This window comes from Streptopelia decaocto (genome assembly GCF_964273445.1).
Source record: "Streptopelia decaocto genome assembly, chromosome: 4".
NCBI lineage: Eukaryota > Metazoa > Chordata > Aves > Columbiformes > Columbidae > Streptopelia > Streptopelia decaocto.
The window spans coordinates 5,779,311-5,801,099 of record NC_138658.1 but is presented as its reverse complement, the minus strand read 5'-3'; the positions used below and the strand labels follow the sequence as shown (position 1 = coordinate 5,801,099).

Sequence of the window (21,789 nt, the reverse complement as noted above, 5' to 3'; positions counted from 1 at the left end):
CATTTTCAAAAAGTAGAAATATCTTGAATGAAATTTGTTTCCCACAGCAGGTAAATATGGATGCAGAAGATTATTTGCACAAATTCTTATCAGGAGCACTATCTTATGAATATTTTTATTTTTGTCTTGCAGCTAGTGTCTGTACCTAAAAATCTTGGGTAATTCTGCCTATAACCAAAGTGTGTACTGTAACAATTAGGATTTTGCACCTTCCTTCATTTTAAATGAGTGCTGCTCTTCTAAATGTAGCAGAATATAACTTACTCATGAAAAAAAGGATTGATTCACATCAATGGCAGCTTATCCATTGATTTCAATGGATCTCAATTCAAATCTTGCCTGGATTTGAAAGAACAGACCCAAGTAGTCAACTAACAGTATAAGAAGGGTTCTCATGGTTTGACTTTCTAACTGTATTTAAAAGCTGAATCAAGCAGGGACAAGGGGCAGTTACCAGACTGGAGACCTACAATGGAAACAAAGAGGACTTTTAGGAAATCACTGATATCCTCCATTAATCTTGTCAAAGGTGATCAGATTATTGGACACATGTACTGTGAAAAACAGTGAAAGTGTATGGGCCACAATTATTCTTTAGCGATGAGTTTGCTCCTTGCAGAATTAATACTAATCCCTGTGACAGATGACAAACTATTGAAACTGATCCAGACATCCAGAAGTTTGGAAAACTCTAATTAGTAAAACATTCACGCTGGTTTTCATATTCATCCCAGTTTTCTATCTGCTTCAGGTTTTTTTCATAATATGAAATTGAAAATCTTAAAACAAACAACAAAAAAAATGTTTTTAATTGCGTTCGTTTCCTTTTGACTTGCCCAGGTTATTCCTGAGGACGTTCTAAAACATGACTATTCTAATTCTGATTTCAGAAAAGCCATGGTTTGGGAAATGCAATGTAGAACATCAGTGCTACCAATGGCTCCAGAAGGGCAGATATTTGGTTTCCTGAATAAGCACAGATACATTGAATACTCACATAGAAATTTCTTGATCTAAATTGCTGATCTACTAGCTTCTACATTAACTCACAAACAGCACTGTGTTTCAATCACAAATAAAAGGATTTTTTAATGTACTTTGGGAAACTCTCTGGATCTGAAGGAAAATATTAATGGTAAAACCATTTCATTGTGTTGTTTTGGAAAATATTAGGATGCCAGACTAAGTAACACGCCGTTATGTATTCAGCATGCTACACTGGTAACACAATATGGACATACATATAGTCCATATCTCCCTGGTTTTATGGAAGTACAAAAATTTCTTTAAATGTGATTCTGGCTGATACTTACCAGCATTCCCTCTAACAGCAGAAGACATTTTGAATAATGTTCCTATTTAATTAATGTGATTAGTGGTTTTGCAAGTCATTATTTGGTCATTGTTGAATGAAACAAAGTAGTGTGATCAGGGAAGCTGGTGGAAAATACGTTAATTCAAGGTTTAGCCCAGAAATAAAAGCAGCAGCTGTGCTAATTAAAATGTGAAAAATGCATGAAGTATGCGATATGGAGTCTATAAAATACAACATTTCTGTCTCCCTTTTTTCTTGCATCTGTAACAGAGATCAAAAGATAGACAACAATACTCGATTTTCTTTTACTCTCTGTCTTAATGCCTTCCTGATGTTAATTTTTCCTAAAACTTCAAATTGTAAGTACTTAAGCTTTTTAAAGTTTTCTAAAGTTATCAGCATACATAGATTGCCAACACAATTACAGGGGCAGCAAGAAGAATTCTGTCCTACCTGAGAACACAGGAACTGAGAAAGCAAATGAGATGTTTTTGTGCTTTATGCATCTATTTCTCTTGGTGCTTTTATCGCCTCTAAATTGCCTGAGGAAAAGCTCATATGGCTCCTCTCCCAGTCTCTGTATGAACCAGTGGCAGGTCTGGGGCTTTTTGGCAGACGATCCAACATCAGTCTGTGTCTACTGAAATAAAGGCGTGAGGATTTATCAGGTTCCTGTAGCTTTTGGACAGATGACTAATAATCCTGACAGCTTGGCTGTTAATTTTTTAATTAGAGATAAACCCGGTATTATGTAGCAGAGAAACAGGGGATCCAGCTGTATTGTTGCTTTTCAATCAGGTTGTGCAGTAAGAGGATTAACTAATTCTTTGAGAAATAGTTGGTCTACTGGCATACATCTGGTTAACTGCATGTCTCCCAGCTTTAAAATAATATTTAATGAACCTTCTTTTTCTTCCAGCACTGCTTGCATGGGGGCTGAACCGCCCAAAGAGCATGATGCCATCAGAACTCCACAAAAACAAATTATTCTGCTTTTATCCTTCTCCCAGTCCTAAAATTCAGCTGATTCTAGATACGCCTTAATCTCTGCAGGTTTCTTATGCACAGGTTTTTGGTTTCTCTTACAGGTACATGGCCATTATTGATCCCTTGAAACCAAGGCTCTCCGCAACTGCTACCAAGGTGGTCATTGGGAGCATATGGATTTTGGCTTTCCTGCTGGCCTTTCCCCAGTGCCTATACTCCATAACCAAGGTGATGCCCGGGAGAACTCTTTGCTATGTAGCATGGCCGGGTGGTCCAAAACAGCACTTTACGTAAGATTTTGTTCTTTCAAACTTGTACATGGTGGTGTCTGCTCTTGCAATGGACTTGGCAAAAGCTGTAGAGTATCATGCAGATATTCTACGTGCAGTATAACTAATAGCATTTATCCTTGAGAAATGTTGAGCAAATTTGCTAAGCTAGGAAGACAGATCATTTTAAGCGATAAGTGAACACATTTATTCTTTTCCACTTCTGAGTGTTCTCCATGCCATGCTGCATGTTTACAATCATTTCACTTTAGATGGCTACTACTATACACACAGAGATGGTCTGAAATGGAGACAGAACATGTAATTCAAAGCTAGCTTCCTTTTCACCCTAACCAGGAAAACAAGGATTTCCAGCCTCATTTGTCCTAATGAGATTTTTTTTTGTCTGGATTTCTTAATGAGAGTACTGGATTTTCCCACTTTATACTGTTACGCTATCACAATTACTCATCTCAGATATCAGATCAAATAAGGAAATCATAAAACCTATAACTGGTTCCAGTTTCTGAAAGTGTAGAATAACAGTAAACTAGATTTTATATATACTATTTGTCCCTCTGGCAGAATTAGGAATAAGTGGTTATCTAGCCATAGAAACATTATCTGCCTTTTCATGTCTTCATCGGCATTTAAGATGAACTTCGTGTTCAAGGCTGAAAGCCTGTGTAACCATCCAGCATGAAATTTAACCTTTTGCTCTCTTTCAGGCAGGTGAAAGAGGCCCTGATTATACATAATTTTATCACTTCAGGAGCCTTTCACAGATATGTCTCTTTAGGGCACTAAGTTAACTCAGGACAGCTGGGGATTCTTCACTGATCATTCACTGGGATTTGATCTCAAGATGGTATTTATCCAGGAACTAACAGGAGACAAAATACGTTATGTTTTTTCTCTCCAGTGCTTGTGTCAGCAGCAATGACTATGTTGCATACAGACAACAGATTTATGTTGCCTATGTGCAACAGATCTGCCATATGAAGTGCATTGGGTAACACAGGACACTTATTAGGGCCTTTGTATAAATATATTATTTAAATACTTATTTTCCTGTTTCAATTATGGTCCAGGCTAGACCTTAAAACACCTAGCTCACCCTTAGGGTATTTGGCTGTGCAACAATTAAATCAATTCAGGTAGCTATGGACAAACATACCTTATTCTCCAGTCATTATAGAGAGTCATTCTTAATTTATGCTACTGCAAGTTCAGAACCAGAACTAGAAACCCCATATAGCACATGCATTAAAACATAAACAAATTTGCAGTGCAACTGAAAACTTTCAAAAAGACAGTAAAAACACCCAAGGACTAGCCAGTCAATATAAAATGTGCTTTGTGTTACAGCAGCACTCTTCACTTCCAGCCACCCATCCTGTTGGTATAGCTCCTCTAGAAGCACTGCTCAGCTCAATGCTTTTTCATTGCAGGTATCATGTCATTGTGATTGTGCTGGTCTACTGCTTTCCACTGCTTGTCATGGGCATCACTTATTCCATAGTGGGAATTACCCTCTGGGGAGGAGAAATACCAGGCGACACATCCGACAAATATCACGAGCAGCTCAAAGCTAAGAGAAAGGTACTGTCCCATTAAATCTCATTAAGTGAATACTGATAAAAACATCTGCAGTTATGTTGCAAAGTATTACAGTATATTCCTTCAGAAACACCAGGTCACTATAAATAACAGTAATGAGAGGTCTACTTCACTAAAAAATATGATTAAGTTTGACAAGTTGTCTCCTGCATTCGCTAGCTGTTCTTTTTGTAACTTTACTTTTTGTCATTAAATAGAACATTTGAATTTTTACTTCTTAGTCCACATGTAGTGGCACATACTGTGTCCGATATGTAGAACTAAGCCCAAATGTTTAGCCTTTACAGAGCTAAAATATTGAGTTTTGAACAACGGGCTAGCGCCTCTTAGGCCAAATTCTCATCCTACTGAAAAAAAGTTCATCTTGCTGTAATTTTCAGTAGATTAAGGCCCATATATCTTTGAGATTGCTGATTGGCCTATTCATATTGAATAATTTAGGTTTTAAATCAATAACTTTTGGTGAGAAATTTATTTTCCCAGTTATTTTCTTTCAATCTTTTCCACTGTAAGTACTACCTAATCTAACAAGACTGTGGGTTGCTTATGAACTATTTGACTATTTCCAGGTCAATTTTCATAATGTTGCAGTGCCATGAAGGTTTCTTTCTTATAAGATTCTTTTTCTTAACCTAACTTTTCTTCTTTGATAAGGCAGCCCTTCTGCTTTTTATTTCTGACACTTCTTTCATACTAAAATGCATCTAATCTTCTGGATTTGAAAAAAATGGTACCCAAACATGGACTTCTAATTCACAATGAGTTGCTCACAATTAGTTGCTCAGTTTGCTTCCTGGTACTGTATGTTTGAACAGTGCTATATCCTACCTCACCATAGCAATAGCAGAGTGCAGCATATTCAGTTCTGAGACAACAGAAGACCCTCTGCAAATAGAACACTGATGTTTCCACTTCTTCCACCACTGGGAATATGAAAGTGTTTTTTTTCCCCACAGACTACACAGGAAAAAGTTGCTATGGCAGAGGATATATGAAAGGAAATATTAGGATCATTTTCTCATTCATACTTCTTCAGACTCATAAGAAACAAGTGCAAAACTTTCTATGGCAAGTTTCAGTTGTCAGAATGGTAGACGTGCCTGGACAGCTTTACAATATGATGTGCAATGCCTCCTATGAAGCCAAAGGTGTTCTTTGTTTTTGCTTGTACATAGTTTAAGAGGACAAAATGTTAGCCTCTCTTAAGGAAGCAAAATGCAGTTTGACTAATATTATTACTACTATTGCCTGGTAACAGTTCAAAAAGTATTTGGAATGTGAATGGAGAGAAAATGCTGAAAAATCATCATGGAAAACTAACCAGTATGTTTTGCCTGTTTGTCCCAGGGTGAAAATATTTGACTTATTTCAAATGCTGAAAGTATTTCAAAACATCAGCATTTCACTCTTTATTACCATTACAGTCTTTGCCATGCCTTTTGGGACTTACCCAGAAGTGTATTTTCAAAGTTACAAAATTACCTTTCCTACAAAGCACAAGCAGAAGATGATTTCACAGGTCAGTTAACTGAGCTATTACCAATACTTCACTTTCAGCCAGTGAAAAGAAGGAAGCAAATACCCAGTGGAGGGTGCCTGGGGTCTGATCGTAAAGGCAAACTGAGAAATCACTTTCTGTAACAGATACACTTTGCGAAGGCAAGTGTGGCCAGAAAATTATTAACAGAAAACTTGAAGAGCCAGGAGATCCCAGAATTTCAGCACCTGTTATCATAATGACTAAGTAAAATAAATATCTTAGGTCATAAAAATTGAAGGTCTCTGAAGACAAAATCTGGCTCTGACTGCACACTATGAAGGGTCTAATTAAAACCTCCGAATACATTAAAAACAGCATCTCTTTTGAGCTCTGAATATATGCAAGAGACAAGGCATATCATCCTTAATTAAAGTATTTTAAATGTGAGAGAACTGGAATGCATGCCTTCAACAACTGCAATAAGGGGATTAAATTATGCGCAGATATATTGTAACTGCATCGGTGACTTTATTGGCAGAGCTCCATGACAGCTCTTCAGTTCCACTGCTGTGCTCTCCAGCAGGATTTATGAAATAACTGGTATTTGGATAGATGAATAATAATTGGTCATTCATGGAGATGAACTGATAGACCGGAATATAAATAAAGCTATCACTCAGCTTGCCTCTGATAACAGAGCCATTGCTTTTCCTTTATTCAAACAAAGAAATAAAGCTGGTTTTCTTGATACTTGGCATGCAGATACCTAGACATACAGAAAGTCTGTACTGGCTGCACTTATATTGAAGGAGAAATACAAACCAGCAGACTGCATGTTTCATATTATGCAGTAATACAGTGCAAAGTATGTTTGATTAAGATCGTTTGAAATGGTATTTAATGTTAAGAAGGTAGAGAGCGGTTCATGTAAGACATCTAAAAGAAACACTGTTCACCAAGAGAAGATTTGAAGCTTGAGAAAGTTGTTAGTAATTCAATAGTCTCATCACTTCACACGTGTGACTGTGCAACGCACCTTGATTCCTTCTGAAAGAAACATCAAACAAAGGAATCAAAGAAATTCACAGTACGCAATAGAGGCTGGGCAACACAAAGTCATACTTAGTATCTTTACACTATGGAGTAGTTTATTAAGGGATAGATTTTGTTAATTTTTTTTTTTTTTTTAAGAAAAAAAAAAAGGCGACAGAGTAAAAGCCCAAAGCATTACGGTGTAGCATCAAAACCTGTGGAATACTGAATTCATTATGTGCACCCACAAAGGTTGACACAGATTTGGAAAAACAAGACCATACTCCTAACAAGCTTATTCACAAAAAAATATATTATGAGAATATTACATTGTGAACTAACATATCACTTAGGAATTCTGAAGTCAAAGATTTTTTCTTATTAACAAGCAATCACTAAGACTAGATAGACAAACTAGTTAGAAACTGGCCCATTCATAAAACCTCATGTGGTAGTTTGCATCCAGCCATAGGAAACAAAATATTGGGCACTCTGGGTCCATGGATTTATCTTACATGTTACTTACTATTTCCTGCCAACACCATCTTGAAACCCCACTTTTATCCCTAGACATTTGGTCAGATTTCTTCAAGGTTGGAAAATAAGTGCAGCCCCAGGGGACCACACAAAGACATTGCAAGTTTAATACCTTCCCAGTTATTTAAGCAATCCATCTTCTCCTAGCTTTTCCCAGCATGAGGAACAACATTCCAGTCTCCAATAACTTACATGTTGTATTCAATTTCCAAAATGGCATAAGGGAGTCAAACAGTTTAATATAACAGGAAGTTAATATAACTTGATTATCGTAAATTTCAACACCAGCTGAAATCAACTACTCTACACAACTTTGTACCAGACTACAGACTTCAAGGCATCTCCAAATCTCCACAGCTGACACTCTATACTGAATCATCACCTATATATGTTTTTTAGAAGTCAGACAGCAGTAACTACAGAACCTTTTGGCCATTATTCAGGTTAATGGTCTAGCAAGCCTGCACATATGTCTAAATATTCACTTCTCCATGTTCTGTATGCAAAGAGGACCAAATCCTGGAGCACACAGGCACAGGGACAAGGCATCTGTGTAACAGCTCATCCAAACTGGCCATGTAACAGCAGACTCCGAAAGAGACTTATATTGTCATCTTGTCTTTCCTACCACTTATTTATTCATGGGGCACCAACGTTTCCACCTCATCGATTCATTTGTGCTTGTGCTTCATGGACAAAACTGACTGCCATGGTGATGGAAGAACATTTTATTTACATACTGACAAGGTTCCCCCTCCCAAAGGGGCACGTGCACTTATCCCCTGGGAAGGTGCCCCCCTTCTCTTTGGTTGATTTTATGTTTCTCAGAGTGGTAAGTGAAACAACCTACCTATTCTATCATGGGGTAAAGAGGTGCAGAAATTCAATTTGTTATAAGTAACATACACCTGCTGCTGAAAAGAGGTGCCTGTGCCAAACTGCAGAGAATCTACAATATTCCAAATGTACTTTTTAGAAACAGGTGAAAATCACCACCTACACATAGAGGTGTATCTGTGTTATGTCTATTGATACCTTCACATAACAAATTTAATCCTTTAACTTAAGTACTTCAGGCTTTAAAAGTTTCTGTACTACAATATTCTATACCTGCTGTAAACACCTTTATGTCATTACTCATTTTCTGGTTTTACTGATTGCATCAAAAATGGGATATATGCTTTTTGCAATGTTAGTTTGATATTTTCATTCTTCCAAAAGAGCACAGAGCAGAAAAACACATTGTGAGTTCAGACATTTTCTGTGAACTGTGTTAAAGTTGTATTCACATGGACAAATAATATTAATGAGTGAGTAAACTAAAACATTCTTACACTGTATGGGTTCTTATAGGATTTGCTCCACTTCTCACATCTGCATAACACCTAGGAGTAAAAGTTCTGAAATTAATGAAGTTATAAAGTGTGATATTGGTGCAAATGAAATCAGATGTCTCATTCCTGACCTTGTAGAAGCATCAATATCAAAGATGAGTTAGAAAGGCAATAAGGAGCTGCAGAGCAGATTGAAAAGGAAATTATTCCCCAGCCTAAGTCTTGGGTATTGATGGCAAATCTATATTTTGCAATGCAAATTGCTATAGCCCCCTAGCATTGACTGAGTCTCGCAGAAAAGTGTATTTTATTCCTAATCTTTCAAGAGCTGTTCTCAATGCTATATCTGAGTCAGATTCATTTTTCTAGCTATTTTTCATGCAAAATAGAAAGAACAAAACCCCCATATTTGCTGCTCTTTGAAAGTGTAGCAGAATCTGTTAGTTCCTTTTCACTTGTACTGCTTCAAATATTTCACAAGAAAAGCAAACTTGCTAACTTCAATTCCAATGAAGTTATGTCTGTTTTGTTCTTTCAAATACATTTTTTCTCATTATATACCATTCATTAATGAAAGAACGTTTCTTACTCAGAGAGGAAGGACTTAAAGGAAGAGGCAAGATTCAAAAGCACATAATTAGCTATTTTTATAGCCATAGTTTTTCTTAGACATAGGCAGAAGTACATCAATATCAGCAGAACACATTGATTTAGATTTTCCATCATATCCCAAACCTAGCCTCAAGACTTGCCTAAAGGTTGCACAACCAAAAGACTCAGTAAAACTCTTTTTAACAAATGAACAGAAATACACCCCTTTCCTCTGGCCATGCTGCCCCCAAAACACAAAGGGAGACTGAGCAGAACACCAGGGGAAAATGATGCCACTTGGGCACCGGTTGGTGATGTTCATGCAGTCACACATTTTGGAAAGCTCCACAGTGAAATGGTAGCAGAAACAGAGCTTGACATCCAGTACAACTGAATTCAGTATATTTCTGGTTTGCTTGCTTTAGAAATGTTTCCTAACACATAAGAGCAAACCTTATTAATTAATACTATGCAACACAGAAAAGAGAAGAAAGCAATTGAAAAAGGGTAATATCACCAAAGAAAGCCAGAACAGGCATAATAAAAAGAAACAAAGTACTAAAAAAAAAGTTAGACTCTCTTTTCTACTCTGCAGTTGTACCTGCAAAATGTCATTAGAGATTTTTTCAGTAAAACATCACAGTGTACTGGGAAAACACAACTGGGCTTTTGTGGCAAATTCACACTTGGCCTGTTTCACTTATTTTCCCTGTGCCCTAATTGACCTTAACAGTTCACTGGCATTCATCCATCAGGATTTATACCAAGTAAAATCAAGGTGCCCTGGGTTTATAGACCCTGAAGGCAGTTTGTGTTCATAGTTATTGATATCAATAAGAAATGAAACTTAACACTGGAAAGACCAAGGGGATGGACAAGAACTGCAGCCATGAACTGTAAGGGATGGCCTTGCACACCGTGTGTGCCTGTCTCTGAAAGAGGAAAGGAAATTGGGAAATAATCTCCTTCCTTTTCAGCTTATTCTTATTCTTTTTTTCCTCCATTTCTGCAAAAACATACTCATTCTTAGCTGATGAAACAAGACATAACAGTGCTCTTCAATTCCTCTTATAACTTCTGTGGCTGACTTCAAATTCAAGAGTAACTGGCCTGCATTTCAAACAATTTTATGCCACACAGACTAGCAACGTCTCACTAGTCTTCTTAAGTAACATGTCAAGGAGTGAATTGTACTACTTAAATACTCAAAAGAATTACAACTCAACCTTGACTTTTCTTAAACATCCATTTTGGCTGGAAAAATTAGCACATTTTTGTTCCAGAAGTAATACTTTACACATTAACAAGGAAAGCTCATGCCTCCCCCTAACCATGCATATATCAGTGTATTACCATTGCCTTCAGTGAAACTCAGACTGATACAGCTTTACCTGAGAGGAAAATGATACTTCCCATTTTTATAATGGGTAATTGTTGCTATTTATGAAAACCAGCTGCAAACCTGAATGATTAAGAACATATTGTGCTTCAGTCTGCCGTTTCAGTGACTTGTTTCTTCACAAATTAAATCGAACACTAATGGCCATGTAAAATCATCCTTTGCTAGTCTAGTATAACTGTTTATTCCAGAAATTTCTGCATTCATGATGATGATGACTTGCTATTTAATCATGGGTTTCCAGACAGAAACAGCAAGAAGAAAATTTTGCGATGAGTTTGCTGTTTTTAAAGATGAGTGTTTTGTTTTTGAAATAAGAATCTAGTTGCCTGAATTTGTGATAAAATTTTTTTAGTTGAGCATTTTCTTTGGGTCATACTGTAAATAGTTATTTTGGGAATAAAACCTGAATATTACATATGGGTTTAACCAAAACTTAATTCATTTTGTATTAATGTTTGAGTGCAGCAGTTGAGATAAAAAAGACATTATTTGTACAGGCTGTGAAGGTTAATTTGCTTTAGGAGACCTCTAAGTAGACTCCTGAAGCACTGCTTGCCTTGCCCTTTGATAGAACACAGTCAACTGGCCAAGAAGAATTTGCATGTCAGAAAAAAACCAAACAACTTTCTTTCAAAAGTGCTGTTAACACAGTTAAGTATGCCCAACTGGCAACCTGCATTCTTACTGTGATCTCTAGCAGCTCTGAGGCATGAGCAACACAGTGTTCAACCGAAATCTCCACTGTTTCAGTTCTTAAGTGCTGTATGGATGAAGTGTTCAGTATAAATATGGATTTTCCAGATAACGCTTTGAAAATCTGGAGACAAAAATCAGACCTCCAATCCTTTCATTTAGTACCTATGGTATTCCAATGATAAATAATTCTAGGAAAAATTTCATATGCACAGCTGCTACTGCAAGACTTACTAATTAAATATCAAGGCAAGTAATTAGATTCTCAAGTACTCTGAAATTACAGAAATCCTGAATGGTGTTGAAGTAATACTTATTATTCCTGGCAGATCTGAAAACACAGCAACAAGCAAAGTGCACCTGTAGGTCAACAGACAGAGAGTATTCTGGTTAAAAGTCTGCACAGTGTGTGCAAGGCACAGGTGTGAATGCCCAGCAGCGGAATGGTGGAAGTTATGTCCAAAAGAGTAGAAAAGACACGCTGTTTCATGATAAACTGTGATTTGATAACGTATTTCTATGGCATCATTCCAGAGATACAATTTAGTCCAGAAATATCTATCCACTTACAGTCACAACCTCTTCCCTGCACCAAAAATCATCTCTCATACAGTCCCATATACATGCCTAGATATAGACATACAGATGTACACTTAGTAAAGGTGAAAATGATACTATGTTCTGATGTATTGTCTTCCCTTATAATACTGATCTTCTGCACTGGTTTACAGTTAACTGATGAAAAGTGCTTTAGAAGAACCAAATACTAATAATGTTGTATGTGTGGACAGATGTCCCTGTTGTATCTTTAAGAGGTGATCAGTATATGTATCCGTAACAGTAAATATTCTCCTAAGAAAATCTTGTACATTGTAGTCCCAGCCAGCAGGAAAGGTTATAAACTGGTGCCAGATACTAAATGAAAATTTGCTTTATGTTTCTCACAGAAAATGTAATATGAGTTAAGGTCAACACCATAGTACTTATATGTCAAATTATTTAATTACATTAGCTGAAAATTTTATTAAATAATGAAAATATTAACCTAAGACACATAGGTATGGGAAAATTTAGCTCTTTTTTCCTGGCAAAACTACAGACAGTAGAAAATGCACCTTGTAAAGAGAAATGAAAGGAACTGTTGATCACAATCCCTGTGATTCCTCAATATTCACAGTACAAATGAACAACAGACCTCCCAGCACAGATCTATCATGTCTGGTTTCATTTCACCTGCAAAAAGAAAATCTGCTGTATAAACTTGTGACATATTGTCTTGAAAATGGTAGCTGGGCTACCATTTGGCATTGCTGAGGAGCAAAAGGCAGGAGTGAAAATTCTACATGACTCACAACTTTTCTCTTGAGTTTCAGCACAAACCAGAGCTCCTCATCATTTGTGCTCGATGGAAACTGTGGTAGCTAACAGATGTTACGATGCCTACAGAAAACAACAAATAATGATCACCAGCCAAGGAAGTTGTTAGCCTCTGAAATTAAACAGGATACTGCACTTGCTCATTTCCTTCAACCTAGTGTTTACTCAAATCACATCTGATAGCTGGAGACCAGAATTATACTTGCAGACCATAACAGAAAAAGATCCCAGTGTCAAATAAAGGCCAAAATGAGATGTCCAAATAAAACAACCTGTAATCTTATTCCACGATGAGGCATACAGAAAAATTTCAGATCAAAAGGAAAGTTATATAAAAGCATATTCATCTTTGCTTTGACAAACTTTAATAATCAAATGCAAGAAAATTAACGGATGTAGAAATGCTAGTCCAAATAGAAAAGGCTAATGTATATTATAAACCAGTATTACTACTTTCCTCTTACAGGTGGTAAAAATGATGATTGTGGTTGTGCTGACATTTGCCATCTGCTGGCTGCCCTACCACATTTACTTCATAGTTACAGGGATCTATCAACAATTAAACCGGTGGAAATACATTCAGCAAATCTATCTGGCCAGCTTTTGGCTTGCCATGAGCTCTACAATGTACAATCCCATTATCTACTGCTGTCTCAATAAGAGGTAAGAGTTATGAAACTGTTGGTATGCATGACGTCAATGAGAATATAAATTGTTTAAATGGGATAAAAGACAAATAATTTTCACTTTAATAGTTTTCAGTTGCGGGGTGGAGGGGGGGGGAAACAAACTTCCTTTAGTTTGTAGTTGAAATGAATCAAATACTTTAGTCTACTTAAAATTTCAGACCAAAAATCAGTATTCAGAAACCAACACTTCCCATTTCCATACGCAAAATTTAAAATCTGTAGCAATGTAGTATTTTTTGGCTTGCAAAACATTAAAATAAAGAAGTAAAGATGGTCATTAGTGACTCACAGTGCAATATGTACGTTCATGAACTATTTGTAGCCACAAATTTGTTTCGCAGCACTGAAAGGATATAATATAAAATGTGATTTACTGTGTATTTGATACCTCACCATTAGATTTCTACTGAGCTCTGAGGTCTGTAACAGGCTTACAAAACAAATATTTATATTTTCATTACTCACTACTAAATTACAGTACTGTTTGAGAGCAACGCTTTGTGCTCTGAATTTCAAAGGCACTGCACTTGTTGAGTTTGGTGAGATTTTATGGATATTTACCAATCTGAGACTACTGGACTGCAGAATGAACTCACGTTTTTCACCACAGCTTGTAGGACCAGGATCTAAACAAATATCATCCTGGCCATTCTATTTTTCAATATTCCTTCTAGAATTACTGGATAAGGGCCACCAAGAACAACAAATCAGTTCACAAACTCAGTCAGTATGAATCAGTCCTGAATAAGTAATAGTAAATATTATTTGAAATCACTTTTGAATGAGCAGTCAGTGTCAAATTTAATTCATGACAAGATTCTTACCAATTTTGGTAAGTATTTATAAAACCCAGTGCAACACATTTTGAATGGAGTCTAATGAAGTGACCAAATCCTGCTGAGTTTTTATGGGTGTAAAAGCACTGGAGTCTGCCTCTTTCATGAGGATAGTTTATGATACTTAACATTCAAATTCTTTTGAAATGTCAAGGTAATGCCTGACTTCACACAGCCCCTGCCCCTTTTGATTGTTTACAACTGTTCAAAGAAGAGATAAAGTTTTTGTAAGCAAGAATGAAATCCTAACTCAAATGGCAAAGTTCCCATTAATTTCAACAGAAACCAGATTTCACTGGGTCTCCAGTGTCTGCAAAATCAAAGGTGAGGAAGAACCGAGCCTCATATATTCTCAATTACTACCATAAAACCCCCAAAACTTTGCCATTTTCTTCAAAAACTTTTAATGGCAGAGTTACAAAAGACATTATGAATAAAAAATTCATCTCTCTGATGTGGCTGATGTTGACACTTATACACTGCAAAAGTAAACATCTGGATTAAAGAATAAAAATCAAAAAAAATTTCATAACTTTGAGCCACACTAAAGATCACCTTCTTCAGAATTTAATGCAAGAATGAAATATTGGTGAATGTTTTCGTACAATTAAGTTCCATATTGCAATCAAGAAGTTGAAACTTCTGCTTTCTTCTCATGCAGTATGAAAATGCAGAATGTTGCTGGGAGTCAGATCAATTCATGCAGTAATGTCACCTCTGTTAGATCTATATCACAGTTATAGCACTTATCCCCAGCCTCATCTTCCAGGCTAATTAGAATCTTACGTACCCAGATAAAAAGAACATTATTTCAAGTCAAACAAAAAACATGCCCTGAAGGAAAAAGAGAAGGTGAGACAAAAAATAATACAGTCTAAAGTTGTTTAGGTTTTACAGATTCCTTCACTAAATCCACTTCCAGCGTTTCCTTCAATATTTTTTCATAATGTGGCCTGCAACTAAAGAGAGAATAGCTGAATAGCAAGCTTCCTGCTGCTATGTCAGCATGGGACAGCCTGTGGCAAACAAACTGAGAAGGAAAGAAAGTTATTTCTGTGAGATCAGTCAGATTTCACAGGAAACTTAATCTAAATTTCTATTTGTAATCATCACTGTGGTAGCTGAACCATTGCTCCAAAAAGCCTACAGGCACAAACACCACACATGATTGTTGAAACAAAAACAAGAGAAGCAAGACAAGTAAGAAAGTCTGGTAAGTTTTAGGTCTAGAAGAAAAGGTATTCTTTTTCAGGTTACACATAAATATACAGATAATTGCTTTTCTAATATATTTAACACCCATTCTGGAAATGCACACACACAAAAAGTAACAAGAGTTTTTATAGTAAGTCTCTGCCTCTGATTTGAAATAAAAGAACATTGTGTGAATATTACAAGCACTAATGCGCTAAAGCCTCTAAATTCCCATTTGTACATTGTTCACATTCAGTTTTCAACTTCCTAGCATCTTCTGTAATTATTAGAAATTATTTCCCAGATACATTATCCAAACATTAGTCATTACATCATTCTTATGTAAACATCTCTGTTAGACAGTCAAACACAGAAGAGATATTGGAATGCAGAAGCTGGGGCGGTGTTTTAGAGAAAAGAATGCTACAAAGTTTCTCACTGAGAGAACATAAAAATACAGGTGCAGATTCCATCATATGTGAAATCAAAACAACTTCTGTGAAGACAGTGCTATGAAAGCTGATGTCTGTTTATTTAGGCACGGGCAAACTGAGTGTCAGGAAAATACCAATAATAAAATGCAGGGCAAATAACTAGAAAATTGGAAACCAAAACGAGCTGTTAGCACTATGTTTCTTACCCTACTCAGACTTCAGACAAGCAAACTCCCACTGGCTTCACCACAAGCAGAATTAGGTGCAAGATAATCAGCCAAGTCAGTGTCCTGTCAACATGGTATAGTGTCAGGGGTGCCAAACTCATTTTCACCAGGGGTCACACATCAGCGTTGCGGTTGCCTTCAAAGGGACAAATGTAATTTCAGGGCTGTATAAATGTAGGAGTAGTTGCATTTATATGGTCTTAAAATTACATTCAGCCCTTTGAAGGCAACCACGAGGCTGACGTGGCTCCTGGTGAAAGCGAGTTTGACAGCCCCGGTGTATGTTTTCAGACGAAGGCCTGCGGCTGGCTCTCGCAAGCACAAGCTTTAACCAAGCATCTTTCCCCTCAGGTTCCGAGCTGGCTTCAAGCGAGCTTTCCGCTGGTGCCCCTTCATTGAGGTGTCCAGCTATGATGAGCTAGAGCTCCAGACAGCCAGGTTTCACCCCACCCGTCAAAGCAGCCTATATGCTGTGTCCAGAATGGAGTCCAGCATGACAGTGGTGTTCGACGCTAATGATGGAGACAACACCCATGCCAGCCGTAAGAAAAAAGCAGCCCCAAGGGAGACAAGTTCCAATGGCTGTTCACAGAGGAATTCCAAGACCGTCTCCACAGCCTCAAGTCTCATCAGTTCACTGCACACCTCAGTAGATGATTATTCCTAAGCATTTGATGGTGACAGTTGCTAGAAGGGCAGCACTGGACAATGCTCTCCTACTTTGGGACTAGATATCCATACCACAAGAAAACAAACGTAATTCCACTGCCAAACCCTAGCTATAAATATCGTGAGACTTTTACACATCGCTTCTTTGCGTTGAAGAGAAAAAGGAACTTGACAACATATGTATGAATCAGTACGAAAGCACAGTCATACCTTATACATGGCAATGTTTGTAGGGATTACCTAAAATAAGCCAATAGCATAAAAAATATTGTTTTAACTGTGTCTGACCTGTGGCATCTATGTTTCACTTACTGAAATGTAACAGGCTCCTTTACTTATTGAAGGCGAACTGTACAATGTTTTCTATTACATGTATTAATTCTACAGTAACAAAGTTACATAAGACCTAATTAAAAAATTTCTTTATAATGAAGACCTAATGAGCCCCAAGTCAATTCAATTGGTTTACAATTTAGCCCCACTCCCAGACAGATGAAATGAAGTTCACATGAATGAAGTTCAGCTCTGCTTGCAATGGTACATTTTTTTCAATCGCATATGAAAAATGTTTGTTGTTTTTGTTTTTTTAAAGGAGAAAATCTCTAAAAGACTAAGTTAAATTATACTGAAGTTTCTATATTACTGAGCATCAGTCTCCAATGGAACACTTACTTTCAGGAGGATATATTGCTTAGATGAATGTCCTATAGCTTTGCATCTTAGTGCTAAGAGTAAGCTCCTAACAGGAGCTTTGTGATTAACTTTAGAAAGGTCAAAAAGTTTAAACTGGAGATTCACATGTAAGGACAAATACCACTGCAGCAATGAACCCTTCTCTGTGGAAGATACAGTAACATGTTTCACTATGAAACAACTTCACCAGGAAAAAAATATATCTATTTGGACTATTTTCCTAAATTTTCCATAGCTAGATGCATGGATGCATGTAAAAATACTCCTCTGTCTGCATCTGAAAATGTGTTAGGAATTATTACACAGACACTTTCCTACACAATTCAGTCAAAATCCACTGACGATCACTGTTGCAAGGAAAGCTGAACTTAATGCAAAAGGGTGCAGAGGGCAGCCTGGTTGTGTGAATGTTTGTACCCAAACAGTTAATCAAAACTTAGGCAAGAGTGTGAACATCTTCCTAAGGTAGCCAGACCAGCACAGGGGAGTGTGTACATGGCTCAAGCCAAATGAGTACCAAAGCTGAGCAGTTAACATATGAAAATGTGTAAAGAGAAAGGCTTGAGCAGGCTTTAGCCCACATTCCTTCCTAGCAACTGGGGATGCCAGCATCATGACAGTAAGCATATCATAAGAGACTGGTAATAAGAATTATGTTTGTATTGTGATTCAGCTGTATAATCAATTGCTATATTCTGCTAAGTGTAATTTGTATTTTTATTGTGATTTCAGTGCATTGCTGTATCACTCTGCTAAATCAAACTCACGTGTAAGGTCAAATATGCTCAAAGAAGTAAATCTGGTATTTGATATTAAACTTTCCATGTGTGGAATAGCTGAAGAACCTGGTCGTAGGGTATTGTACTCTGATAAGAACGTATCACAATTCCAGATTCACACTCTTCCTACCCACTGCAGCAAAGAGCTCTGCTCATTGATGGCTTTCCTTTTAAATGCCCATTCATGCTTCTCAACAATCTGCATTTCTGAAAAAACAGCTCTATTTTCCTTCATGTCATAGTTGTACTCTCACTTTTCCTTTAAAAAACAAAGTGCATAGTAATCCAGAAAGTGTCATGCAATGCCTATGAAAATATTTTTCTGTTCTTCCCCTGAAATACTCTTTTTTTAAGAATTTAAAATCTTCACAGGTGTTTAACAACTCTGCTGAGAAGATTCAGGATAGCCACACACATGAAAAACGAACCTAGGCATATTAATTTGATGGTGATATATTAGAAAAACATCCTGTGAAGTCCTCTGTATGGCCATGTACAACTTTTTAGGAACATACAGACAGAAAATGTATAGCTGTTAAATAAACTGTCTTTTCTAACTACAGCTATTACAAAATCAGTGTTGATAAACATCAATACGTAAGTTTTAACAATATGGTTGTAGTGAGATTAATTTATTGTTTTTAAATGGAAAGTATAAATCTTAAAAAGCTGTATATAAAAATACAGCATCACAAATGTAGAAAACATCATCCTCATATAAATTTTATCATCCTTGGGTGACAAATATTGAGGAAGTAATGGTGACTTGCTCACATCTGTCTTTAACTAGTGAAACAATTCCACTTTACTAAGTGTTTTAGGATATGAGCTCCTGGACAAGTAATCCATTTATAATCTCACTATATTTTGGTGGGATAGAGGTGTCAAAAACACCTCAGCATTCCTGCAGTTCTCCTCTAAAGTTACAGTTTATTCTTGTACAACAAATGAAGAAATCTGTGTTCTTAATCACAGCATTGCCTTAACAAAACACTACAATGATGCAATGGTCCAAATCCATCTCTGCCTCAGCCTCAAAAAACATGAAGGGTTACACAGTTAAAACAAGTAGCACAGCAAAAGCTGTGACTGACAGCAGGTTGCATTTGAAGGACCATTTCTGCAAAAACATTTTTAGTAAGTGTCCTGGTCACTCTAAAATTCATCATAGGCCTCCTGACACACCTCACTGAAGGCAGAGGAAATCAAGTCATTCTCAGCTTGTGCCAACAAGCTGAGAGGTGAGTTAAGGAAAACAGACATACACAGAGGTAGGTTCTAATTGAGAGGGGCATAACAAAACTCTCAAATACCTACAATTCAACAGCATCAGGAAAGATCTTCTGAAACGTGAGTCCTCCTCCTAATACTTCAGCCCAGGCTTGTACTGGGGTCTGCCTCTAAAATGTTTATCCAATGAAAAGACTTCCTTACTCTCTGAACTACCATTTTGCAGTGAGGTTCTCTTGGTATAAGACAGGTTTAATTTTTGTATCTCAAGAGAATCATGTTCAGCATCAGTTTTCTCCGTCATTCCCTTGACATTGGCTAAACTTGTAAAAAAACTTAAACAGAGTGACCAAAAGGTAAACTTGATTACATGTAAACACAAATCTTTGAAAATCATTCAAGAGAGATTTATAATACCTTTTTCTCAATTCTTCCATATAAAAGCATGGCGTTGAAAATAAAATTGAACTCCGAGTATGCTCAGGGTACTCATACAAGATGCACGCAGTAGATTGCAGTCTGCAGCTGTTTGATTGGAATCCCTTGATCATCTCCCCTCCATCTTATTGTCAAGGTTAGGAGGCACACAGCCATGAGTTATTTGCAGCATGGTTATATCTGGTAACTTAATGTGTCCATTGAGGAAGGTAATTCACCAATACTAATATGTATTTTCAAAAGTAACATACAACAGGAACTAGTATAGAAAAGGAGAGCAAAACAAGTTTGAGAAGTCATCTTTTTTTTAATCTAGATAAAAACATTCAGGTATGTTTTGGATGTGGATGTTTCCCCTTTAATACCAGTGAATTTCTTTCGCAGCAGTAAACAAGAACCTTCTATTTCACAGATATAAATTTCAGAACCTTTCAGGCTGTTCTCTGCAGAAACTACAGAGTTTATAGAAACACTTGTTCCTGTTGCATTTATTTCAAGACTTTTGAAGTTGCCTCAGCTCAGGTAGAAATTTAAATCTGCTCTACTGCTTCATCTAGTTCAAAATGAGCTTTGCATTTAGAGTCCAAATTACTATGTGCAGTTTGCTAATGAATATCTCCATATATCGCTATAAAAGATGCAGGAAATCCTGCTTAGGAGAAACCACTGTTTACAAATGTTGTGTGAGTTCATTGTATCAAATAATGTGTTTAGCTCCATTTAAGTCATCTTGTTCATGAGCAGATTCAAGTAGTTCTACGTTCATAATTCAAAATGATTTGTTGGGTAGAGTCAAAAATAATTATCAGTCCATGAGCAGTTGCTGCGGGTATTTAAATTCAAATTGTTTCAGATGGGTTCATATATCACATGGTATGCTGTTATTGGTTAATTGAATTGCCTCTCTCCTCTCTGTAATACAGAAACATGCACATTTACAAATATCAAACCTGCCTGTTATGAGTACTCTGTAACACAGGCTCTGGAATCCCTATTTCCAGGTTTCCCAGCAGTAAGTTTTTTGCTGCAATATTTGTGATGCAAACAAAAAGGGACACCAACATCAGTCAGAATTGTATTTCCAAAGCACACTCACTTTGAAAATTCATGTTGTCCAGCTTGCTTGGATTTACACACTTTAGATATTAAAAAAACTAATCATTTAATCAATAGGCATTCACCAACTGAATGCTATCAATCAGCAGCTCTTCTGTAACATCTCCCACACATGAAATCACATGCACATGAACTAACAGATTGAGTCTGTAGACACTAGACACACAGCAAGCCTCCAAGCCTTTGCTTCTCAAATGCAAAGGAAAACTTTCTGCAGAGCGTCTTCCAGACTGGCACAGGCCCTGCCAGATGAGGTCAAGGACAGCAAAATGTTCCAGCATCAAAGGACTTCACAGAGTAGCCCAGCCAGCCACTCTGTCCTCTCTGCAATCCTGAAACTACCTCTTGGATGTTAATGGAAAAACTTAACAGCCAGCAACACTTCGCAGTTCAAAGGTGCTGCTTTGGCCTTGCACTAGAGAAACGAAGGTTTGTATTCAGAAGTGTGTTCTAATATGTTCATAGTGTTCTACTCGTTTTGTTCAACTCTGGAACTTTAAAAACATTTAGGCAAGTGTATCACCAAGAAGTGATGGGCCAGGTGAGGCTACCCACCCGGAGCAGATCTCCTGGGGCTTGGTGACTTCAAAAAGGCAGAAAGGAACTGATCTCTTCCTATGCCCTGCACCCCAGCACCCTCAGGGCTACTAACAAATGCCTTGGCGGTCACCTACCCAGCTAATACGTATGGGGCAGCAGGACAAGTATTGGCAAAGGAAAGAGCTAGCAAGGTAAACTGCTTGTCCCTGGGTCAAAGACTACTTTTCATAGCTTGTTAGGCATGTAATCCCTGTAAAACTAATAGGATGTAAAGATATTTTGGAGATAGCAGCAGATAAGCTTAGGT

General features: G+C 37.1%; 1 protein-coding gene across 1 annotated transcript in view; it reads left to right on the top strand.

Moving 5' to 3' along the window:
* TACR3 (tachykinin receptor 3) overlaps positions 1–16,684 on the top strand; it is a gene marked incomplete at both ends in the record, with an annotated part of 29,810 nt that extends 13,126 nt beyond the window's left edge. The window contains 4 exons of the mRNA XM_082050774.1: positions 2,404–2,592; positions 4,023–4,173; positions 13,104–13,300; positions 16,369–16,684. Coding sequence (XP_081906900.1) covers positions 2,404–2,592; positions 4,023–4,173; positions 13,104–13,300; positions 16,369–16,684 — 853 coding nt within the window. The remainder of the gene's footprint in view (positions 1–2,403; positions 2,593–4,022; positions 4,174–13,103; positions 13,301–16,368) is intronic.
* Between the last annotated feature and the right edge of the window lie 5,105 nt (positions 16,685–21,789).